This window comes from Lepidothrix coronata, unplaced genomic scaffold (genome assembly GCF_001604755.1).
Source record: "Lepidothrix coronata isolate B3197 unplaced genomic scaffold, Lepidothrix_coronata-1.0 Scaffold96, whole genome shotgun sequence".
NCBI classification, from domain to species: Eukaryota; Metazoa; Chordata; class Aves; order Passeriformes; family Pipridae; genus Lepidothrix; species Lepidothrix coronata.
In genome coordinates, this window is record NW_016690276.1 from 3,342,567 (window position 1) to 3,369,089 (window position 26,523).

At 38.6% G+C, this 26,523-nt stretch overlaps 1 protein-coding gene across 2 annotated transcripts; it reads right to left on the reverse strand.

Annotated features, from left to right (window-relative positions):
- Positions 1–120: 120 nt before the first annotated feature.
- Positions 121–25,317, reverse strand: SLC39A8 (solute carrier family 39 member 8). 2 transcript variants are annotated; one of them, XR_001876053.1, is made up of 9 exons: positions 25,111–25,317; positions 18,171–18,339; positions 14,043–14,212; positions 13,446–13,568; positions 12,126–12,293; positions 4,519–4,726; positions 3,844–4,028; positions 2,403–2,568; positions 1,078–1,188 (listed from the first exon to the last, which is right to left on the reverse strand). XR_001876053.1 is itself a non-coding variant. In XM_017822253.1 (8 exons), the coding sequence occupies exons 1-8, from the start codon at positions 25,285–25,287 to the stop codon at positions 1,042–1,044; spliced, it is 1,347 nt and encodes a 448-aa protein (XP_017677742.1). In that variant the 5' UTR covers positions 25,288–25,310; the 3' UTR covers positions 121–1,041. The 2 variants fall into 2 exon arrangements, 1 of the variants encoding a protein (XP_017677742.1); XM_017822253.1 differs by lacking the exon at positions 2,403–2,568 and having other exon boundaries at positions 121–1,188; positions 25,111–25,310.
- Positions 25,318–26,523: the final 1,206 nt, after the last annotated feature.

Genomic DNA, 26,523 nt, shown 5'->3' on the forward strand with positions numbered 1-26,523 from the left:
GGACTATATTTTTTTATGAATTTCCTTGTGCACATCCTGTAACACTAGAGATGATGAATTGTTTATTTCAGAAGAACTCATACATATAAGCATGATTTTAGAAAGGTCACATGCAACAGATTGTGATAAGAATTTGTATATTTTATTATCACTTACTTCCACTCAACTGCACATGAGGAAATTATTCAAATTACAAAAAAGCTTACTGGAATGTTGATTTTAGCAAGATTTTTTTCTAAATTCCGCTTTGTGAAACTAAAATACCGCTTTTTTTAAAGAGAATATTTGTGAAACTTAATTGTAAAATTTTATTATTTTCATAAACACAAAATGCTTGTACATTTTAAAATACTCAATGTTTCTAAAATATTATGGAGTTGATAAAAGTCATAAATTTAACACAGGTTCCCTCTAATTAAAAAAAGTGGTTCTCAAAATAAATCAACAATTCCCTAGTGCACTTATAAAGAGAGAAGATCAAAAGCAGGAACTGGTATCTTTCCTTCCAGTGTTAATTAGTAGTAATTAAAAATCTTAGCTTCATTAGTACCTACTCTGAAATAACTCGATTTTTTTTTTTTTTTGGATGGGGAAAGGGGATGTTACACAGACAAATTCTGCACCAAAGTCATGAAAATTGAAAATGCTTGCCTTCATCACAGTTAAAAAAGGATATGAAACTCTATTATTTTCTTTTAAATACACATCTTCCCTGTACACCTCAGCTTTCAGTTGGTCCTGAGTTGCATGTATTGCATAATTCTACTGGCCAAGTAACATCCCTTCTCTGTGACAGTTCAGATATGTCTGATAATTTTAAGTAGAAATAAAAATACTAGCATTTTTTTTGGCATTGTACGGAAGCTGACAGCTCCTGCTATTTGGATTGACTGCAAGTCCTAAAGAAGAACTTCCTGTATTTGGGGCAAGAGGAATAGGATGGGACTTGTCACTAATGAATGTCCCTTTATGGATTTCAAGTGTCTTCCATTTGCAATTTACTTCATGTCTTCAGTAATGATTCCATTTTCACTTGCATTATCACAGCTCAATATTTCCTGCATACAAGGTGATCATCAGTATAGCAGTAAACCCCGTTAGCAAACCAGCATTCTGAATAAGGAAGAATGTAAGATCCATCTTTCTTCCTGTCATTTTCTCCCGCAGCATATCATTCATCTCTGGGAACTGAAAAAAAAGGATATTTTTAGGTAAGTATTGCCATCTCGTGGTAGTGTGCTTCATTTAAGGCATTAAGAACTGAACAACACTGCTACTTCGGACTGTGTATTAGAACTAACAGAGCATGAAGGCAGTCACAGGAACAAGTCACCCTAATTACCCTGAAAACCTACTCCACCAAGGACGGTGAAATGAAATGGTGCCTTGTTCCTCTCTATTGAGATTTCACCCGGTTATCTCTCATGCAAATTTTCCCTTTGTGATTCCAGCAGTCTCCTAGGTTCCAGTTGTTGGTTCATATGTTGCTAGGAGCAGCTGCCCTTGTATTACTAAATGTTGCGTTACTTCACTAGTATAAACAGAGAAACCCTTCTTCAGGAAGTGGAAGATCAGAATTTCTTTTGCTTTATGTAAAGGCAAAAGAAGTGAAGATGAAAACATAGACAATGCCTCAGAAATAAGAAACCTTTTACGTGTAGAAAGTCTGGTGGGCTTCTGAGGTCAAGCAAGGAAGAAAGAAGACTGGTGTGAAAGTGGTGCTAACACATGCAATATTACATTACAGAGCAATGAAGGAAGTCTTCATTCTGTAACATGCATCTTAATGGTAACATAATAGCAAAGGATGACTGCTGCGCTGCTGACTGCAGAAACAAATGTACTTCCTCTGAGGTGATGGCAGAAGGGCACAGGCAAGAAGTTCCCTGCATGGGATGATTCAGGGTATGTGTTTGCTGCCGATAAAATCAACTACAGTAGATTTCGACAAACGCACTCAAATAAACTTTCTCTTCTGTTCTGCTGGGAGTAGTCTAACCAGAATGCAATGAAGACAGTTAATTTCAGTCTTAGTTTGGAAACCTCCAGGCTAGGTGACTCAGAAATTGTATCTTTCTTTGATCTCACAACACAAAAACAGCCATTGAAGGTAACGCAATTCTTGAAGAACAGGTTAAGGTTAGCGGGAAGTGGCCAAACCTTCCCAGAAATCGTTCCAGAGCTCTGTAATACTCTTGCACAAGAGGCAATGGCAACAAACCAGATTAGCTTCATGCCATACAACAAGGCTCATCTGTGCACACACCTCAGTGTACACATTCTCACCTGCCCACAGCCTCACCTCACAGTGATCCTATTGGCAGAGGTGGGATATGCCAATGCTGGAAGGAAAGGACACAGCAAAAAGAATGAGGAAGGAATGACATTCCAGTTAATCCTACCTGCTTCTGGACAAGCAAACCAGAAGTGTGTGAAAATCATAACAGAAAGCAGAAAGCCAGATCTCTGTACAGAGCACTTGAATACCCTATTTCAGACTTTTCAGGGGGAAGAAAAATTCAGATAGGTAACTGATACAATCCAAAAACCTATAAAAAGAGAGAGAGACTGGGGAGAAGAGGGGACAGGGAGAGAGACAGAGAGGAACAGAGAGAATAGAAAAACAGATAAAAGAATGTTACCTACTTTGATGGATTAATAACAAATTTGAGCCACTCTAAATCTATGCCATGAATTTTACACATCATAGTTCAGTACATTACTGTTCATTATATAAGAGTGAAATTAAATGAAAAGCATTAGCAATCGAGGTACTACAAACTTATAAAATAAACTACTTATATTGTTTCTTTAATTCTAGGGTATTACTTAAATTCTATGCTATTTCCTAAACTATAATAGCATTTAATGGAATGGTCACTATAACTACATGACAACTCTTGAACACACATAGAAACAAACTGGGGACTTAAATCTTTTCAAATTCAGGCTTCACTCTTCCAATTCTACACTCAAATGAATTCTTATGTAGCAGGTGTAAACACCTTTTCACCTGCTGCATCTGTTCTTACAACACTGAATTAAACATAATAAAACTTAAAACTCTTGAAAGACCTCTTTCATTTTGAGACAAAACATCATTATAAGAGGAAATTATGGAATATTGCTAACTGCCTGTGAATCCAGATTTTATTTCCCAGTGTCTAAATCCTATTTGGATCTTAGCACCATTTCTTTTGCTTATATCTTCTAGCATACTTTGAAAAATAAATGATAGACAGACTCTTTTGCATAGAGCTCAGCAAGTTTTTCAGTCTGAACCTTGAAACTGGGCTGTCACTGTTTAATTTAAACCAGAACAGAATTTAAATCAGGTTTTTCAGCTAAACAGCCTGAAAATTATCACAGTGATTACAAAACACCTTTCATTCAACTAAAAACTTAATACTTAACTTCATTGTGTTTACCTTTCTTTTTTCTGCTTTTCTTTCACAATATGGTTTAAATAGAAAAATGAACCTTTTAAAGATAAGCTGAAATACTCTGACACTTTAAAATGCTGAAACAACGTATTTATACACTTTTTACTCTTTGATGAAACTGTTCATGAAAAGCTTGTCCCTGTCTAAAACTCCTTTTAGCAATAATGTGATGAGCCATATTTGTGAAGTGAAAGAGTTCCATGTTTCATGAACAAACATAACTATTTGTGCACCCCCACTAAGGGTATAATTGCTGATTTAACATCTAATAATAGTAATAATAATTAGATGATACTGTTATGAGAGCAAGAAAGTACTAAATTCTAGTACTGGAAAGACTTAGTGAAATCTTTGTTTTCTTGCAGATAAAAAAATAACTGAAAATGAAATTATAACTCACCATATCTGCCAGAGAGATGTACAGAAACATTCCACCAGCTACAGCAAAGATGATGTTAGGAGCAAAGTTGTTGCCTACTAATATACCAAAAGCCAATCCAATGTAACAAGAACATGCAGACAGAAAATTGAAAAACAGAGCCTGTCGAGTACTCATTCCTGCATTAAGCAAGATGACAAAATCCCCTAAAAGAATAAAAAAAAAAAGAGAAAACCATTTTCAGAAAATGATATTGTGGTTATTTTCTGATTTCAAAGGAACTCTGAAGAAAATACATGATTTGTATAACTCCCTGCTGTTTTTCTTCATTCAAGTACATGATGAGGATTTCCCTTCAATACTAAGGAAACTGATACATTCTAAATAAGTAGGTGATGCAAGACTGAGCTAAGAGCATGGGAACACACACCTACTTACAATGATTTTTGTTTTTAAAATTAATTAATACAACAGTGTATGCAATATATATATGAACAAGATAATTAACACCTTTCCAATATACAGTCTCAGCTTCCACCCACTTGCACTAGGGAACTTCCTGTGCCAGATGTGTATTTTGATGCTTGGGACTTCTTGATGAATATTTTTTCGATTAATTTGTCTAAACTTTCTTTCAATCTATGCACGACCTCCTACAACAGCGATTTCCACAGTAAACAACATGAAGTTCCTTACCTAATTCATGAGGAAACTCTTCACACAGGATGGCTATGGAGGTACTAAGCCCTTGAAGCAGAGACAGAGTGAAAGAAGCACCAATAGCCAAACCATCTATGAAATTATGTACGGCGTCACTCAGTGTTACCATCCAAGCAATGGTCCCAATCTTTGACAGTGGACGCCCATTAAGACACTTGCATAAGCTGCTTTGGGTGACTTCTTCCTGGGAAAAAAATAACACAATAAAGCAATTACATGAACCACTGAATAAAGAAGCCAACAAATCATGCTCCTGTCTTTAAATGAATGCCAAGTATAAACTAAAGCACTGCTGCATACAGAGTTCAAATTGCTTGGTCCAAGAAGCAAAAGGCGCAGTAGTAGCACCAAACGTTTTCCTTTTCAACAAGTTAACATGCAGGGCCCAATCACCCTTCTGACTACAAAGCTTCATCTGAATGCCCTTCAGCTGAGAGAGCAGTTCAGGCCATAGTGGTCTGAATGTCTCTCTGGAGTCCCTGTCAGGTAAAGAGTGTCTCAAGGCTCCTCACAGCCTCCTCAGCCACCACTATTAAGCATGTACAGTCAGAAGGATCTGATCACATTGACTGACGGCATCTGTATTTGAAACACAACTGCCACTACATCATGCTCTCAGAGACACACCTGCTGCATAACAGCCAGGTACACGAGTATAGATACATCCAGATATTCCATAAACTTTATTTCTAATTTTGGGCAACGATAGTCAAATCCAGCTATTCAAATTAGTTTCTACAAAGTGAATGTTTAATAAAAACAGTAATGGATAATTCTGACTGAGCAAGTTAAAGGCTCAGAGTATGAAATCAACAGGCTAATATAAAACTGCAATGCACATACACTCCAGGGATCTCACTAATTCCTCCCAAAGTGGAAGTAATTTATACATGTAGTGCCACAAAATAATGAAAAACTTGAAGCAGATAAAAGGAACTGCCATTTTAGCTGTGAGTACAAACCAACCCCCCCTAAAAACTTCTGGTGATCCGTTTTGTTAAATTTCTGTACACACATAGTGTATTTACAGGATATTTGCAAGCATTGTAGTATTTCCCCCACTAAAAAAAAATATTTGCTTATAAGGCATTAATGAGCACTCACTTACTGGAATACATAAGCAGTAATCCATACATCTGTGTGCCTACAGAGATACTTATCACAGAATCACAGAACAGATCGGTTTGGAAGAACCACAGTGGGTTGTCTGGTCCAACCTCCCTGCTCAAGCAGGGTCATCCTAGAGCACCTCAAACAGGATTGTGTCCAGACAGTTCTTGAATATCCCCAGTCAGGGAGACTCTACACCCTCTCTGGGCAATCTATTCCAGTGCACGGTCACCCACACAGTAAAGAAGTTCTTCCTCATATTCAAATGAAACTTCTTGTGGATCAGTTTCTTCCCATTGCCTCTTCTTCTATTGCTGGACACCACTGAGAAGAGCCTGGATCCTTCCTCTTGACACCCTCCCTTCAGATACTTGCATACATTGATGAGGTCCCCTCAGTTGTCTCTTCTCGAGGCTGAACAGACCCAGCTCCCTCAGCCTTTCCTCGTAAGCGAGATGCTCCACTCCCCTAATCATCCTTGTCACCCTCCACTGAACTCGCTCCAGGAGCTCCATGTCTCTCTTGTACTGAGGAGTCCAGAACTGGACACAGCACTCCAGATGCGGCCTCACTGGGGCTGAGTAGCAGGTCAGAATCACCTCCATCAACCTACTGGCAATGCTCTTCCTAATGCAGTCCAGGATACCACTGGCCTTCTTGGCTACAAGGTCACAATGCTGGCTCATGGACAGCTTGTTGTCCACCAGGACCCCCAGGTCCTTCTCCACAGAGCTGCTTTCCAGCAGGTCAACCCCAAGCCTGTGCTGGTGCAGGGGGTTATTCTGCCCAAGTGCAGGACCCTGCAATTGTCTTTGTTGAATTTCAGAAGGTTCTTCTCTGCTCATCTCCAATGTGTCGAGGTTCTTTTGAAGGGCTGCACAGCACTCTAAGGTATCAGCCACTCCTCCCAGCTTTGTATCGTCAGCAAACTTGCTGAGGAGGCATCTTCTTCATCCACTGATGAATAGGTTAAACAATACTGGGCCTGATATTGAAACCTGGGGGACATCAGTAGTGACAGCCCTCCAACTAGACCCCATGCCACTGATTACGACCCACTGGGATCTGCCATTCAGCCAATTCTCAATCCACTTCACTGTGTGCTTATCCAGTCCACACTTCCTGAGTTTACCTCTGAGGATGTTGTGAGAGACAGCGTCAAAAAGGTTGTTAAAGTTAAGGCAGACAATATCCACTGCTCTCCCCTCATCCATACACATATCAGTCTCTTGTAGTAGAGTGGTGCAGAGGAATGCCTCTTTCTCCTTTATGAGAAGGTCACAGAGTATTCCAAGAAATTTTCTTTTGTTATTAAAAACAACATTGCAAATTGTTTTAGTTTTGCCATATGCAAATACTACCAGGCAACTGAATTTTGAACTACAAGGAAATACAATGATTAATAAATTCTTACGAAATCTCTAATGACAGATCAATAAGGACTGTCTCATGATTTGCTCACCAGACTCTTATCTGGCTACATTCTTGTATTAGGAGCTGTCTTGGGACAGGACAAAAGTTCAGGTTGGGAATTTCCAAGTCAGATGCTTATTGCACTGTCTGGAACTCGTAGATAATAAAGCCTTGCTTAAGTAGTGCCAAAACTAACACAAAGCACACTTACAGCTCCTATTCAGTCCATAGGAAATTCTGAAATTATACTTTCATAATGCAAAAATTAACAATGATATTAAAAAATTGGGAGTTTCCCTGATGACTCAAACACGTAGTTTTAGACTTGTACTACATGCTTACCTTTAGTTTTTGAAAGTTTTCCTCTCAACATTTCATCCAACACAAGCAATGCCAATCACATTTTTTAGGTGATTAATTTGTACCTGTACTGTTTCTGCTTGAGATAGGACCACTTATGAGTGAGTAATAGACCAATTCCATCAATTCATCCAGCTCTCTGAGCTGAAGATCTGCTCTCTTATGTTATTTTCTGTTCCCTGGTGACCATCCTTCAAGCTGCCTATGAACTGGTGGAGGCACTGTTTTGTAGATCATCCTAATTTCTGCCAAAAACACATCTTTCTTGCATGTGTTTCTAGTTTCACTGAGGAAAGGGAGTTTGAGACAATGCACAGATTTTAATTTGAACAATTAACTCATTTTTTCTAATAAAAAAGAACATTGTTCACATACACACAAACAACAGCAAGTATTTTCAGATAAAGCAGCAATATTAGTCTCAGGAAATTGTATTTTGAAAAGACATGTTATCGACTTCTATTATACATGAGAAAGAGGTGATGGTTTTGTTCTGTAAAAATTTTCAATTATCAAAAAATTCTCACATCAAATGCCAACCACTTCTATAAAATGAATGGTTTTATAAAAAAAAAAGTTTATTAGGATGAAACTTCCTGAAAGAGCAATGAAAACAGTGAGCGAATAATACAGGTGAGCAAAAACGTCACTTTTACATATTTGTTTATGTTCGTTCCCGCCAAAGCACAGCTGGTTTTAGGGGGAGCCGTGTGTGTGCATATGGCTTTCTGAGGGCTGTAATGGCACAACTGGCTTAGCCACAGAACTAGGTAAAGGACCCATTTTCTGGCACAGCTGAGAATTCCAATGACAGCCTAAAGCAGTGTGTATGTACGACAAATACAAAAATCTGAAGGGCTTTTTAGTGAAATAAATAATTTACAAATATACATGCTGAACTTTCTATGCATCTAATAAAAAAATGAACATTGAGTAAGAAGATACTATTAAGAATTAGCTGTTGAGTCTATCAAGAATGGAACTGATTCTAGAAAAGTGCTGAGGTTTGGGTTCTTTTATCTATGTATTTTTTTTAAGTAATTGGATTTAATTTAGAATACTAGTATTGATTTAATTCTAAAAATTACTTTCTTAATCAAATCTTTCAAAATGCAGAAATAACTGTAATTTAAAAACTAGGAAACAGTTTCTGAGAGGCTTCTGCAATACATATATGGCTATCTGCCATTTACTGTGTAGTTCTGAAATATCATAATTCTTGCATGTAATCTATTGTAGATAATGTCTTGACAACTTCTCTAAATCATATAAAGTACAATGAAATTGCTTGTCTGGATTTATATTCTGAACTTTACTAGATCACGTGTCCAATAGAAGAAGATGAACAAGTAATACCTATTCTTCATGTTAAAGATAAGGCAGACTACTGACAAAATTACCCTACAAATATATAGGATTTCAAGGCAAAAAATTAACAATGTCTGTCTCTGCTGGACTATTCCCACTTTTTCATGGTAGTTTAGCAGACATCACAGAAGATATGCCAGCTAAGGAACTCTGTAATACCCAGCTGGACTATCAGGTCTAATTTTTATTAATTATTAATGCTGTTCTGTAGTATTTGTATCTCTACAGTTTATGGAAAACCAAAGATGTCCTTGGTATTTTTCCTCTTCTAGACACAGAGGGTTTTTTAAAAGTAATGATCTCTTCTCTGTTCCCAAAATTAAAAAATTATACAGAGCCTCTCTTATTTTATCCCATGATATCTCAGATTACTATTGCTATTTCTAATGCATCTCTGATTCCCTCAGACAGGAACCAGATATCTCCTTTCGTATTCTCTAGAAATGCCCACAGGACCAAGAAGGAATCCTGACACTGACTCTGGGGAATAAATAAAGGCCACTGTAAAGTTTTGTTATACAACTCTAACACTCTGCACTCAAGAATACAGACATTTTAGCAATTCATCTCTGAAACAACTTTTCTTCAAAGTTACTGTTGTCAAGCCATATTTCAACGCATAGTAGATGCAAACTTTGGGTAGAGCACAAAGGAGGTTTCTAAGGTTGCAATTACTGCTTCAAGTGAAAACAGAACGTAAGTGACTGATTAAACATTTACTCTGGCAGTCAATCTGTTCTGGCATTAAAGGAGACAATATAGCTGGATCCCCACAGCTGAAAACAGTTACCACACCTCAGCACAGTCGGCTTCAAATTCCCTCCTTAAAGACTTCATGATGATTTCTGATGATGCTGTTTGGCCTATTTAATAAGCAGTAGATTACGAGAACACATTAAAATTCTCTTAGGTATGTGTTGGCTTGTGCCAAAGGGTTTCTTCTTTATTTCTTTCTTAAAAGTATTTAAGAAAGAAATATGCCTGTAAAGTTGAATGCAGACTTACCCTCATGTCATTACCAAACTGCCCCAAAACACCTCAGCCACACCGGCCCTCTCCTGCTCCCTAATGACTCCGAAGACTACCTGGCCCCTTTGAACCTCACTGGAGGAGGACAAGAGTAATGATGGCTTTTTTTGTTGCTACCTACAATATCATAGAATCATTAGGCTGGACCTCTAAGATTGAGTCCAGCCACTAACCTAACACTAACAAGTCCACCACTAATTCATGTCCCTAAGCACCACATCTATGCATCTTTCAAATACCTCTAGAGATGGTGGCTCAGCCACTTCCATAGGAAAGCCTGTTTCAATGCCTGACAATCCTTTCTGTTAAGAACTTTCTCCTAATATCCAATTTAAACCTCTCCTGGCACAACTTGAGGCTGTTTCCCCTTGTCCTGTCACTGGGGACAAGAAACTCACACCTTGCTACAATCTCCTTTCAGGTAGTTGTAAAGAGCAAGAAGGTCCTCCTGAGCCTCTTTTACTCCAGGCTAAGCACCCCCAGCTCCCTCAGCCATTCCTCATAGGACTTGTGCTCCAAGACCCTGTACCAACTCTGTTGCCTTTCTCTGGGCACTCTCCAGCACCTCAATGTCTTTCTTGTAGTGAGGGACCCAAAACTGAACACAGGATTAGAGTGGCAGCCTCACCAGTGGTGAGCACAGGGGAACAACAATTTCCCTAGTCCTGCTGGCTACACTGTTTCTGATACAGACCAGGATGGCATTGGCCTTCTTGGACACCTGGGCTCACATTCAGCCGTGGGTTATCTGACACCAAAATTTCCTTGCAGCCAGCCTTGGCTCCAGAGTGAATTTTACCCTGTTACTTTCAAGATGATTTAATACAACATATTCTCTTCCTGGATTTGCAGAAATGGAGAGAAAGAAAGATTGAAGGGCATGAATTTTCATAAGAACAATAAGTAGAAGAGAAGAAATTTTAAGTTCTTAAGACGGCATGTAAAAGGAGATGTGTATTCCACAAAGGATCTTGGGGTGACCTACAATATTTCATGGTCACAAGAATCTCATCTAAACTAGTTGTTAGAAATAAATCCTATGTAGTTGCATTTTAATATTCTAATATGCGGTATGATTTTGTTATGTTTAGGTTATGCATAAGCAGATGGCTAGCCAAAAGGTAACACTGGAATAAGTCCAGATGTAACTTATAGTACAGGACAGAAAAACAATACCCATAACACTAGAGCTGACTGTCTCTGCAGAGAGCAAAGTGTTCTTCTTTTTGTTTTATAAATCTACAAAATACAGCTTAGGGACACTCATAATACTAATTCCCTCTTGGTGCCCATACAATTTTAAGTATATTTCTCCTAGTTTTTGAAACACTTCATGACATTTCTACAGTAAGGACAAGTAAATTTTGTTGCTTTAAACTGTGTGCATCAAATGCCCTGTGAGCCTGCAAGGTCAATGCAGAACTCTCATATTTTCTCCTGGCTGTTAGGGCATGCCTCTGGCTTGCTCTCCTGCTTGCTCCTCTCTGCTCCCCACAACCAACTTACCGGCTAAAGAACATGAGTGGTAAACCAGAAATCTCTACTATGAAAAAAGTTTGCCTTGGACATTCCAGATTTTTTTTTAATGTGTTTTTAATTTTTTATAAGTAAGAAATGGTACTGCTCCTCCCTGCACTGGGGAAAAGACTAAAGAGACACAAAACTTTCTACTTCCATTTTCTTCTCAGACAGAAGGAAGTTGTATTTGCAGTATGAAAATAAACAAAAAGAAATACAGAGAAAAAATCTGAAAGATAATAACACTTAAACCAGGAGGAATGGCTTCTGTCTCAACATATGACATCCATAATTCTCATAGTATCCAAACATACTGAATTATGACAAGCAGTGCTCACAATATACTGCATGAAAGTTACTGTATTAGTTTTTTGTATTAAGTTACTGTATTATTCAAAGGAATCAGGTTCTCACACTTAACAGCTTTACATAATCAGGAACACCACAGAGATCACACAACACTAAAATACACTATCACTCTTAAAGTAAAACAAAAAACCAAAATCAGTATTAACCAAATTATCTGATTAAATACATCTCTCTGTCCAATGCATTCAAATACTGATATAAAATAGCCCTTTTTGTTGGCTACAAATTGAATGCATCATTCAGCTTTTGTAAGCTTGCCCCAAAACCCAATTATTTTTTTCGTAGAGCTCAAGCAAATTATAAGCTCTAAGTTTACAAGAATTTACAAAAGTAATAAAAATTCATATTAACTGTCCCCTCAGATACACTTATATAATTGGCAGGAATACAATAAAAAATAGACACAATTTTCATACCTGTGCTGAGACCACACTGATGCTGTCAAAACCAAGATTTCCATTGCTCTCTATGACGGCTGAATTTGCGTAACACGCCCCCCCATTGCTGGATGACAGTGGTTTGGGTGGGTTAGTCTTATCCTGAGAACGATTCTCTTCACCATTTTCGAAGTAATTATGGCCAGTCTAGGTGACAAACAAATAAGTAGGAGCTAATTAAAACAAAAGCAAAATAGCAAACATAAGAAAATAGAGACAAAAAGGGAAAGGTGGGTGCATCATACTCTTGCTGCCTTGTTTTCAACACCAAGTGATTGTTGAAATGAGCAGCAGTAAACATTTCAATTTTTCAATGAATTCCAAATGTATCTAAGTTCCTAACTTATCTCTTACTTTTAGCTAATTAGAATACATGTGGGATTTTTAACTTTTACACCTTTATGTAGAACCTCCCAAGCCAAATTCCTAACCACAAGTGACCAACATTTGCTAGTTATTCATGGTTGTTTGTCAAATAGATCTTATTAGCCTTTGTCAATTGTGTACAAAAATAAACAGTAACAAATTTGGTTTTTCTATTTTTAGCTATTACCAACAAGGGGCAGTTGATCATCATAATTTTCAGTACCAGCAATACTTTGGGAGGGGGAACCTTAAGAGAGGTAAGAGTAGGACAGTTTTCTTTCACGAAATGAGCAGAGAGGACCAGAATTTTGAGGTGCCCTTCTCCGAGACAAAATCAGCCCCACTGACGTGAGTACACAACAAACAAGTACTCTGACATATGGGTAGAAAGCAGAGTGCTGGGCGGTAAGAGATAACTGCAGTGTTCACTAAAGCAGGTCTGTGTACTAGAGCATGGGGAAACACAGAGCTGAAGTCACTGAAGGAAAGATTCAGGTCCTATCAGCATGGTTACACTTTGCAGGTGACTACAAAGGTATAAATGTCACATGGATTTCTCCTGCCCAAAGGGGAGACTCCATGGGCAGACTCCATTCTCTCCAGCTCTTAGGTATTTCCATCCTTTTCTGATGTGTTTAGCTATCATGGCAACAACTTGGCTATTGAGAGGAACTGAAACATCTTCCAGTGAGAGCAGATCACACTCACATCTGGATTCTATTCCCAGTGCTGCTTATAACTCCTTCAAAAAAGTGAGGTTGCTTCCCCTATTCATATGGATTTTAAACAGTTATATCAGAACACATAGTAGGGCTGAATTCCTCAGATAAAATAGAAAAAAACCCACACATTTTATTTAACTAGCAAGTATCTCATAAAATATGACAGGTACTTTAAGGCAAGGCTTGTTCAGTTAGTGACAGGTTTCATTACCTGGTGATAGATCTTTAATATCACTTTAAGAATCCTTTCCACAAAAAAGAGAATATAGAATCCACCAAACACAGCAACTGCCTTCTCAACATAGTTATCTACTTTCGGGTCAAACCCAAATGCCTAACAGTGAAGAAAAAAGCAATGCAAATTAGTCTGTAATCTTAATATATTTCCAGAAAAACAAACAAATGCCACACCTCACAGATACCCCTTTATTATAAAAACTGTCTCTATACCCACCACCAGTTTCCATGACCTGAAATTGTGAAAGATCCTGATCCTTTAAATTTTTTAAACTTGGATTAAATGTTAACAGTGTAGCCCAATAAAGTTCACTACGATTTTATCCAATGCATTTCTCTTTCTGTCTAAAGGCAGCATAGCCCATGAACATTGTTCCCCAATGAACAATAAGACAGAGATCTTGATGGCTCTGACTCATCCCAGAAAGGGATCATAGCTAATGGCACTGAAACCCACACAAAACTCTTTGGAGACTACAACCCACACACAGAACCCCACAGCAGCATGCTTCTAAAATTAATATACTTTAGAAACTAGTATGCAAACTAAATAATGATTCCCCTTGCTTACCTCTGGAATGAGCTGGAAAATTGCATTAGAAAAGAGAGTACCAATGGCCAAGCCCACAAAGTAAGTTAAAACCTTGGGGAAATATGACTTCTTTAAGAGAGGAGTTAAAATCAATCCCAGAAGCGATGCCAAGTTAATGATAGTCACAGCCAGGAACCCAAATCCCCAAACTGTGGATAAACAAGGAGAAGTACAAAATATTTTAGTATAACACCCACTTCAGTCTGCTTGTGATTTCTCTAATTGCTAAATTGTAAAAATGGAATTAGTAAAAGTAGTGGTTCCTTGATTGAAATTAAAATTCACAAATATGTAATTCTGAAGTTAAGATGCACACCTGCAGAAAGGAAATATCTGAAAACACTGTCTGGGACTACCATATTAAAAATGGAAACTGTGCTAGTATAAGTATATATATACGGGCTAGCCTATATGCTGCTAATATAAATCAGGTCTCTGTACAGGAAATAAAGAGTAAAAATTAAGGCTTAGGCTAATAACTGAAGTAGCTATAGCATAGAGATGATAAGAAAAAACTTGTCACTAGTCCCAGAGTCAATTGCCATTTAATGCCAAATAAATTGCCATTTACTTCTAAGGAACTCCAAGACTAGAAGGCTGCTGTCTTGGCTGTACTAGATACAAAAATCCTTCCTGATAATGGATGACTCCTTCAAATCACCCTGAAGTGGTATCTCAGTTCCTAACACTCCTCCCTCCTTCTCTTATTCAAAGAAGTTCTGCTGGCTGAAAATGCTGCCCATCACCACTTATCAAACAGGTGGGTGACAGATAGCTCATAATTGAGACAATTATAATAGAGAAATGAAAGTGCATTTAAAAAGAGGTTCTAGGTTCAAAAAGAAGGACATACAATTTAGGTACGCAATGGGGAAAACTTTTTCTAAGAAGCAGTATATGCACCAGGGTTCACTATAACTTTGTTTCCTTCACTATAAACGTAGTCTCAGATTTTTCATGTTCAGACACAAGGACTTGCACAAATCCATACCATAATAATTCTGGAGTCTGAATTACAGGTTGGAGAGGTGTGGTGTGGTTGCTGTTGTTGCTCATAAGCATCACAAAGTCGTGCCTCTATGCGTGATTACTGTTTTTCCCAGTGACATTTCAAGTCACTGCGAGTACAGAGAAAAGCTTTAAAAGTTGCTCTGAAGAGGTCTACAACGGTGCCTCAAGTGATGCCACAGAACCACAAAGTTATCCACACAGACAGAGGGTTTGTCTGTAAAATTAACCACAAATAATAATCAGAGCCAACACCACGCTGCCTAGATGAGAACAATTTGGTATAATCCAGAATGCTGCATCATTATAAGCTTGTGTGTATGTAAAGAAGTTGCACGGCAGAAACTAACAGATCAGATCTGCAGCCTTACTTTTCTGGAACACAACTGGAAAACACAACAAACTAGATTACTCACCTGCTACCAGGATGGCTCTATTTTGTTTGTAGAGTGTCACAATTTTTATATATAATGACATTTATATTATGTCAAGAACAGAAACATTAGAAACATTTAAAGTATTCAAAGAAGGTGTAACACTGCCAATTAGAACATTAATTTGCCAGTTTTGAGGGAGACACACAGAGAGCAGGAAAAAACCACAACTGGGTATGGGTAGATTCACTAAGCTACACAGGAGTTTAATTTCCATTAAAATAAATTACAATTAAGCTTGCAAATATCTTTTCGAAATTAACTTTATAATAGACAAATAGGTCTGCAATGTCATCAGGAGTCACAAACCACTGTTTACAGTTTGGGATTACTACAGAAGCATGAGTCTCTTTCAGTTCAGTGTATGGACATCTACACATATTCTATGCAAAAATGTACATTTTAAACTGAGTTAACAAAATAAAAAAGTGACAAAATTCCAACATAACCAATGTTGCCGAAGTTCCTGCATTGCAGATTGTATTTCACAATGCAGTATGCACTGCAGTCTTAAAAATTATTTTATTCACTAGGACTCCATCCACACTAAGTTCTTCATGAGTCCACACATCTCAGAAATCTGAGATACCAGAGCAGGGCACTCTGAACACATACTCTCTCTTCCCCGAGACTGGTGGTGCAGTCAGCTTTAGCCAACTACTATTATTCTTTCTGTCTCTAGAACTGCAGACCCAATAAAGAGACAGCCAAGATACCCAAAGACTCAAGAAATCTAAAAAACAGAATTGCAGGAGTGCAAGTAAGATGGCCTCCTTAGAACACCATTGCTCAGCATTGCTCTTTATAAGAACAAGCAGGCTCAGGCTCTTCCTTAGCCTTGGCCTAGGATGAAGAGGAAAAAAGTGCATGAATACCTTTCTAAAGAAGTCAAGAAAAGAGCACAGAAAATGTTCACCTTGGACAGAAGGAATGCCACTGGGAACTTCCAGCATTTCATACAGCTCTCCCTATTATCTTTCAGAGAAGCAAGTTAGGGAAGGATTTGAGTGTGCCCCTAAGGTCAGCTAGGTTAGATATGAGTTATACAAATCCCAAGAAAAAACACGTGATATATATTGCCTTCCAACTTCTACTCTGCTTCGTCAGCACTTATTTTTTATTTCAAGTAGCTGTTCTGTAAAGCTCATTGTACAGGTTTCTTCTGTGCGTCTTGTCCATTAGTATTTCAGAAGACAGTATATCGTCTTCTGAAGTCCCTGGGGAGAAAATTCACATGAGCACAGATATAAACATGCACAGAAGATTTTGCTTCATGGGCAGTAACTGAAATCACCTGATGCCAATGCTGTAGCAATACAGATTCATTTTGTGATGGGGTGGGGGTGTGAATAAATCAACAGCTGCATTTGGCACTGGGCCTTCCTGTGAATTTCTGTTCAAAATAGGTACCACTGTGTGTCACAGCCTCATACCCTTGTGGTTTAAAATACTTTACATGGACCTTGCAGATTTCTTGCACTGCAGCCAAGGGAGGGGCAGGGAGAAGGCTGCCTTGCTTATCTGGCTACTGGACATTGCTTCTGAGCCTGAGGGATAAAAGAAAAACAAGAGGGATGGTCTAGATAGCTTAGGAGGTTAACTGTAGGTCAAGGATTCCATGTACAACCTACTTAAACAGTTCCCCCCAACAAAAGAAAAAGAGAAAGACAGATCCTACTCTCTGGTGCAGATATTATGGACTTCTTGGCAATATGTGTCTTCATATGCTACAAGCAATCTAGAACAGCAATAGTAAATTGGTGATATGATTTCAGTGATTACTCAAGTAGAATTCTAATCTTTCACTGACACAGCTAAGATTTAGGAATTACCTCTAATTCTTAATAAATATGATCACCTATGTTAATCAGAATGTTATTAATGCTAGTATTTCAAAAGTTACGAAAAGCACTTTTCTATCTCTTCTCATAAATGCTGACATTAGGCACCAACTCATCCAAAATCCTAACTTTTAAGTTTAATTCAGATGACTCCCTTGGAGTAGTAAATTTATTTGTGATACTGAGTCAAATCAATGAGTCATTCTATATTTGATCCTTATCAGTGAAACAAGTTACTTCATTAACCAGCTGAATCTTCCCCGTCCTTTGTTTTTTACTGCACCATACAGTTCTGTGCACAATAAATATGGAAATAAAGTAAGAAAAATAGGAGGAAGGAAGACTAAGGCTACCTAGCCATGTGATGATATTCCACATGGAGGGGTCATCACAGAAGATGACATGAAAGCAGGAGTCAGAATTTGGAAGGAATATTTTTCCTCACAAAAACAATCGCTGGCTCCCCTGCTGTCATGACTCCCACCTGCAAATATCTCCACTCAAATGCAGCCCCCTAAGTAAACCTTGTATTGCCATGATACATGCAAATCCCAGTTAGATGATTTCCCACTGCAAATCACCTGCACAGACTTCCCTTCTGTAGGAGAGAAGATGGGAATCTTCTCTCCTATTAACCAGCTGTTAGTGAGACTCCTTGTGTTTGTTTAGGTGGTCTGCTAACCCAAAACAGCATATTGTGTTTCCACTTTACAACCATATCCTCTTGAACAAGACACTCCTGTTATGTATAGATAAATGCTTACTATTCTCCTAAGAAAACCCCACTCCAGTCACAGTATTAATATTAATTAATATTAACTAACCTTGTAAAGAATGTGGTTTAGACGTATCCTCAAAGTTTTCCTGATGATCACATGGGTGAAAAATTAGCTGTTGCAAAACAGCAGGACATATTGTAGAGAAGTTGGAACTTGATATGTGACTGTTGTTTGGTATCCCATGCAAAGAAAAAATTTCTTCACCAGTCAAGCACTGAAACAAAAAGGAATTTTGCCAACTTAATACATTAATGCAAACCCAAAAATTCATACACTGAGAAATCCAAGAATTAAATGAAAATACTGTAGTGCATTTTTAAGAAAGTCTATGCAGTGTTTGTATACTGTGCATGAAAGCATTTTGATTGCTTAATGTGACGCAGAAATGATTCAAAGTATTTTAAAATAAACCAGAAATCAATACAACATATTTTAAAGAGACATTTGCAAATCTTATGCCCTATGAACCAGGACAGTTAAACCCTAAAATTTATTTGGAAAAATAGCTTCAAAGTAAATAAAATAGTATGTAATTACAAAATAATTACATTTAAGAGCAGAATAAATACATTCAAAGCCTCAGTGACAGAGTAGGTCAGAAAATGACTGGTAATTCAGTGACAGTTTATTCATGCAAGTGACCACTTCTGTGTTACAGCAACACTTCTTATTTATTTCCCCCAATTAAGTGCTTAAAAATGGTCTAAAGCTTAGCAGCACTCAACATTTTTCATTCATTTTACAGCAATAACTGTTAAGAGCAAACATTGTTTTGCAGAGCTTTCCTGCACTCCAATGAGATACACTCCTACTTTGGATCTTCACTTTGCCTTCAGCTTGGGATATAACAGTGTCTGATGGGTCAACAATAAACGTACTTGGCAGTGCTAAACCAGGCCAGGGCAGGGCTGGTTCCTGTGCTTGTCACTTTCAACCAAAAAGATAAAATACAGACCAAGAAATATTGTAAAACATACATCTACAGAAAAATTGAGTGGTTTTATATGAAATGTTCCAAACTGTGGAAGTCTTTCACCTAACCCTTTCTGTTAATTCATGTCCTTTATTTCCTACAATAATAAGGAAAAAGTGTTCTCTTTTTGAATGTCAACAAAAGCGATTTGGCTTATTGCTGCACAACAAACACACACCAAGGTTAAGTCTTGGGACCAAAAAAAGTCAAATATTTTCCTTCTATAGGAAACATCAATTACAGCATAACTCTCCCTGTAGCAAATCTCAGTTGCAAAAGCAGAGCACTTGAAGTCTTAGCAAAATAAAAACAAATGTTCCCTCCCTGCTCTTTTCAGTTTTGCTACCCTTCAGATTCCATAGCACTTCTCCAATAATTCAGCATTATTATTTATGAAGCGATTTCCTTCTAGAGACAAGCTTAAGCAACTGCGAGTCATTTACTTCAACTTCCGTTTCCGTTAATAAATAATTTTGTAATACTGTCCAAAAACTGAAAGCATGTGCACATCACTTGAAAGTGACTCTTTTTGATTAAGCTTGGAGGAAAAGAACATGCAGGCCAATTCAAGCAACTTCGGCTAAATTACATCCAGGATACTTCTATCCTTCCTCTTTAATGACCCAGCATAGCAAAGCACTCAAATACATGCTTGACCTTAAACAGAATTATAAACTTTGTTAAGGCCATGAGACCCTGAAGACTCAAATATAGAGAAGTGAAGTACATATAATTTCATCTTTCAACATCAATGCTAATGTCAAAGAAGTAACACATATAAAATAAATACAGCTCGATAACAGAAGGCTTTTTTGCTTTAAAACATGTTGTTCCATTTAATCTCAATGGAGTAATGCACAAAGAAATCATCACTGAAGATACAGTCTTTTACAGACCAATACAAAAAACTCTGGAGCTTTCTAAACTGGTTATGTGCTATATCATTTTCCTGTTAACGCTGCATTATGGAATAATTCAAAATACATGGCTAATACGCCCACAGTGAAACAGAAGGAGAATACTTGTGGTCTACAGGAATAGTTTCTGTATGGTGCTTATTACTGGCTCATAGAGCCATTCCTGGAACCTACAGTGAAAAGCCCTTAAAAAACAAGCCACCAAGAGCTAAGAATTTATAACATAACTATCTCAAAGAGAAATTACCTTTAACTATCTCATTCCTAGAAATACAGAATGAATTATTAGTATTTTAAAACACCAATACATTAGTATTAACATTAGTTCACAAAAATCCAAACAATGTTGTAGATAAGAAAATATATGGAGAGAAAATAAATCAGACACAGCATGAATTAGTAAACTTGAGACTTGTAACTTTGCCTAATACAAACATGTAAGTGAGAAATACCATTGGACAAGAGCTCTTTCATGTGAAATTGAGAAACAGCATTTTATTTAATTACTATTATTATTTTGATCAGGGACAAACCTAGAGGATAATGATTCTTGTAAATGATTCATTGTTATAAGTCATCTCATACTCTCAGTAAACTCCTACATACATCCAAGAGCTAAAAAGCAAGCTTGCATGAGTTCCCTAGCACAATTAAAGGATTAATTAAAAGACTGAATCTATTAGAATTCTTGAACTGGAGCAATGCATGTTTGCACACTGCAGAACTCTGCATTTATCTTTGGAGGATAAATAAATACATTAACATAGCCACGCTGCTGTAAAAACATGCAGTATTTATTTTGTAAGACTGACAGATGATCTCAGCAGAAAGAAAATTTAGCCTCATAGAACAGGGGACTGAAAACGATGTCCTGACTCACCAAGTCTACTGTTATGTCTATCCCCTGCTATTCAGTAAGACTTATTACAGCGATCAGGTGAGGGGACTGGCTGTAATATTACTGTCACTCAGTGTTTAGTAAACAATTGCAAAAAAAGATATAACAAGATTGTGCTGAACTTTCAAGAAAATGTTTTTAAAAACACTTTCATCAAAGTTGGGAAGGACTTAAATCAGTAGGATTTACACAATTACAAAATATTCAGACTTAGAAAAAATTAAACCATCAACTAGGTTATTCAAAAACATGCTTACTTTTATCCTGTTAAGGCTTTCCCAAAAATGATTGACCAGTATGGGATTCCTCTAACTGGAAAAATTAAAAAATATGACAGTAACAACTTTCTTGTAAATGCATCAGTCCCTGTGTTCTGCCATGTTCTTATCGTTGCTCTGCCTGTTTTATCTGTAGCATTCCACATATGAAGTACTTAAACACCCAACAGCATCCTGGACTGCAGTTTCTAGATGTTGCTAGATTAAATACCAGCCCAGCCCTAGGCTGAGCAATGGGTTCCACAGTAGCAATAGCAAAGAAAGAATGCAGCGAATGCCTATCTGATCTGTTTGTTTTTTTTTTTAACTTAGTCTGACCCTGGATAAGGCAAAATAGAGACATACAACTATGTCTTCCTCAACTTACTTGTAATAAATTAAATCATCTAATGCTGACGTGGTGACAACTTTTTGTCACACAGCTAAGAACTGGATGGTATGAGATGATCATTCCTTCAATAAGCAACACTCCATGAGAAGGAGTCAAAGGAGATGAAGCTGCTTGAATGCACTTGTGTACTTTAGGGATTTCACACACACCCCATGTTCAAGGCAGCTGGTCATGCTGGGACCTGAAAACTGTCCTTGAGTGCTGACATTTGCTGAACATATTGTAGAAATAAGACACTTAGAGGGTAGAACAACTAAGCCTATTTAGCCTCACTGATCAGGCAACATCAGATCATGGTGTTGGATCAAGAGCCTAAGTCACACTCTCCATTCCTTCAAAAAACATGAGTTTTAACTAGTGGAACACTATTAAAAAAAAAATCAAAGCAGATACTAGCCTGGTTCTAGTTTATCTGAAATACTAAAGTTACTAGATTTTGACTCATCCTGAGATGAAAATTAATTATAACTGATCATGAATATTAATAAAAATTTTAATTTCATTTTGTCCAAATGTTTTGTTTAAAAATTAAGATGCATCACATTAAAACACAGTATTCAGCTATAACATCTGGACTGGCATAAATATAGATTTAGGAAAGTCAAAGAAGGAAACAGGAGCATGATTTTAGCACCTACTGAGTACATCAAAGCACAAAATAAAGGTGATGTTAACAAGCTTTCTTTTCAATGACCATTTGCCTTCCATGCATTTTTGACCAAAAATTTTGAGCATGTCATTTAATCCTTTGGCATACATATATGGCTACCATACTACAGTGAATCCAATGACAGAAGATTAAGTATGCTTTCATGCTTTTACATCTTGCTAATAATGTAAAATACAGAGCGCATAACCAAGTCATCAACTATGAGACTGCAATTGCTAATTTTAAACCTGTAAGTAGGTCTCAAATGTGTGGGAATTCCACAGGAAAATGTGACCAGTATTTGAGTTTGCTCAGTTACTACTTATTTCTCTGACAAGAAGCCTGAGCTTACCTATTAAGAAAAGGTGATAACAGAAAAATTGAAGAGCAAAGAAAATATAAACACACAATAAAAAGAATTACAAAAATTCATGATGGAAGAAAAGAAGAGACCAAAAGCATAAGAAATTTGAGAGAGTTAAATGTAAAATTCCAAGAGTACTCAAAAAGTGTGCCTTTTTTCCTCCTAAACTAAAAAAAAAAATCAATATCTTCACAAGTTACCATAAATGCCTACATCAGTATATGCTCAAACACCATCATCAACAAATTAAATCATTTTTCTTTTCTCCTTATCTTTTCAAGTCAACCTAGTATCAAAGAAAAACAGAAAACAAGCATCCATCTTCTTCTGGCTTACACATCCAGACTTTCAATCTGAAAAATGAAAAATCTGAAAAAGAAAATGGATCAGCTTCTTGTAGATCTTCTCATGAGATTAATATGCTTACCAAAATTATTATGAATGAAACATTAAAACTTTAATGCTGGGATAAAACTTACAGAGGCTGTTCCTTCTTGCCAGGTGCTGTTATCACCTGTCCCTTATGGATCAGCTCTGCACTAAAAATTCCTTTAGGTTTGGCTGAGAGACTCTCAAGAGCAGGGGTGTGTTATCTTGATTCAAAGAAAGGCCTAGAAATCATCCCATTAGCTCTAGACACAGAAGTTGTGAACTTAAAGTCTAAGATAAACCCTGTGTCTTCCTACAGCAGATATTTATGCAGCCTGAATGGATTCAGCCTACTTGAGAAAGACCTGAATCATTCTCCAGAGGTATTCACTTTCCTCTGTAGAGAATCAGTAGAGCTTAGGTCTTTGATACCTTCCAACTTTAGATTAGGTCACTTCATGGCTTCTGTCATAACCAGTAGACACTCAAAATCATCAACTTGTAAGCACAAAGACTCACAGTGTTTAAAAATAATCACATAGGATTTACTTGGTATGAGTATGCATTTGCATGCACCACCTGCCTAAAGTCATGGACATACCTAACATCCATGAGGGATCAAAGGTCAGGAGGAAAAAAGCACTTGCTTTAGTGGTACAAGCTGATGGAGCAGCTGTAAGGTCAATTTTAAGAAAGAATACAAGTAACTCAGCAAAAAAAGTATACACATTTCAGTATGGTACCTACATATTATTCAACGTGGACACAAATAGAACAAGCCTGTGAAAAAAATTTGTTTCTGTTGAACTTCGTATTACTTATTAGGAATATGCCTCTTTAGTAATAAGAAAGTGCATTACTTTTTTTTTCCTCTATACCTTGTGCCAAAGCCTGCGTACGAGAGCTACGTGCTTTTGCAGAGGGAAAACCTGAAGGACTGAAGAATCTGCCCATTTCTATGCCCTTTTAAAGAAAGCTCCTTTTCATAGCCATATTGAACACTGAAAACTTGTATTTAGCATGTGTGGCTGGGAATGTTTATGTTTTTAACACACTGTGCTGGAACAGTGTTCAATTTGTGAGATTTGAAAGCAGTGAGTCCTGCAAATATTGCTATGCTTATACTCAATACTACATTGATTTCAGTGGTGTTAATTCCCGCTGAAGCCTTTCTAAGACAAAGGGAAGTTATCCAAGATTCATCTCCTTCACAGAACAAGAAAAGGAGCTACTACTCCAAATGTTAAAAAACAGTTCTCAAGGTCCTAGAGTCATTCCTCTTTATTATGAAGTGGAATCAAACCAGACCAAACAGTCATTCCTACTTTCCTTTCATTTTTGTGACTTTGTGTCCCTGATTTCTGAGCACATGGAAATCTCCACTAGTATCAAAATTCTCCTTCAGGGAAACAAACTTAGTCTGGGACACTAAGATATGTGAAATTAAACACACTTTAAAAGTAGCCATGAGATCTGAGTTTTGAATGGAGACACTAAACAGAGAAAAATATTTTCATGAAAAGTAATATTCCAATGATAGTAAATTAAACATCAGTTTAAAAAAGCTTTTGGTAGGTAAATCGATGTGTGTACACTTTGTACTCAACTTAGATGGAAGATGTGAAAATTTCTTTATAAGTTTCTTTACACAACTAGACCTGTCTGTATAATTGAGTTTGTGCTGTCTCATGACAATTGTATTTTGAACAAGTCCTGAAGATCTGCTTATTCAACTGTCGGAGGGAAAAACTAACCGATTCTCATATACTTTTTGCTGTTGTCCAGATGCTATTTAACCAGGAAAAGTGCTACTTTAAGAGCTGAACAACGAGGAGGGAGAACTTATGCCAGGAAGCAGCAGTTCACTGATGGACGGCAGCTTCTCCCCTGCCGCAAGCTGCTCTCTCCAGCAGACCGGTACCTCTGCCCGAATCCCGGACCCAGCGCCTCTTAAGACATTTCCTCCCTCCCTCCCTCCCTCTTTCCCGGCTTCAACACGAGGAAACACGACGGCAAGCGAGATTTAAGACACTACGGAGCTGCCGAGCCGGCTCGGCGCCCTCGTTCCTGGACGTGCGTTCCCAGCCGGGCCCTCGCCGCCGCCGCCGCGGAGCGAACGCGGCGCCCGGCGCAGCCCCCGCGGTACCTGGTTGTGGTGCAGGTGGTGGAGCGGCAGCGCGGAGCTCAGGGCGGGCGCGGCGCCCAGCTGGTGCAGCAGCGCCGAGAGCTGCGCGGCCGACAGGCTGTGGTTGGCCCCGAATACCCTCAGCACGTCGTCGGCGAAGCTCGTCGGGGCCGCCGCGCGTGGGAGCAGCATCTCCATCCCGGCGGGACGCGGCGAGTGTCGCGGATGGCGCAGCCCCGCCGCGCCTCCCCCGCCTCTGGGGCTCTGCGGGGCGGGAGCGGCGCCCGCCCGGCCCCTCCCCGGGGGCCGCGGTGGGGACACGGGGCGGGCGGTACCGCGGCGGAGCCCCCGCGGCTCCGGACGGGGCAGGCGCCGCTCCCCCGCGGCGGGAGCCCCCGGAGGGGGCCGTCCTGCTGCTCAGTCCCCGCCACGGTGTCGGGCTGCTTACCGAGCGTCAGCGTAGCCCCGGCAGAAGGTGCCGTGGGGCTGATCGAGATGACCCCACGCGCGGGCAAAGGGGGAGGCTGCGAAACTCCTGGTTGCCACCACCCCCGGTGCAGGGGCCAAGGGTCAAACAGCCATCATGGTCATTGCCCCCAGTGTGCTCCACTATCTCCACAGCTGAGGCTCTGGACCTTGGAATGAGCTGTTCAGTTGGCAACTAGTTAGGCAACCTGCTTCTCTCAGTCCCCCTCCCTTCCACAGGTTGAGACATGGATTTGCGTCTGGTCTACCTTCTTAGGAAGGATTAATGCACAAAAAAAGCATGGCATTTCATGTATGCTTTTAACAAACGGAGAAACCTGGCACTGGTCACAGGTGTATTCCTGGGGACTATCACTCAAGTGGTTTGGATAAAAATCTGCAGGACAGCAGCTCCAGCTCAGTAGAGATCTGTACTGTTAAGTTATTCTGTAACTGCCTTTTACAAAAATTCTTGTATATCCATGTAGTGGGCAGAAACAGTGTGCTTTTAAAGAGTTGTTTGTTTTGGGGGGGGTTAACAGTGTAACTGTGCTGAATTGCATGAGCTGAGGCACCGTCCCAGATTCCAGATTTCCTGAAACCAGAATTTTGTACTGTGTGTGCCAAGTAGTCTGGGTAACAGCACTACGAAGGAGGCATGGTTAAAAAGATAATTCACAAGCAGCAAAACTCATTCGGTTAAATTCTTCATAAAAAACTTTCATGTCACAATGCACAAAGTATCTTGCAGGAAAAAAAAAACACCAGAAACATAACCCACTACTGGGGGGGGAGAGGATGTGTGGAATCTACAATCGTATAAATTCTAATGCTAAAAACCTATCACTTTTTCTGAATTAGAGCCTGGATAACTAATATATTTTCACCCTTCCCTCTTACTTGGTTGGTGGCAGGTGAAACAGCCTGGGCACAATTTAGCTGCACATTGTTCCAGATGTCCCCATCTGT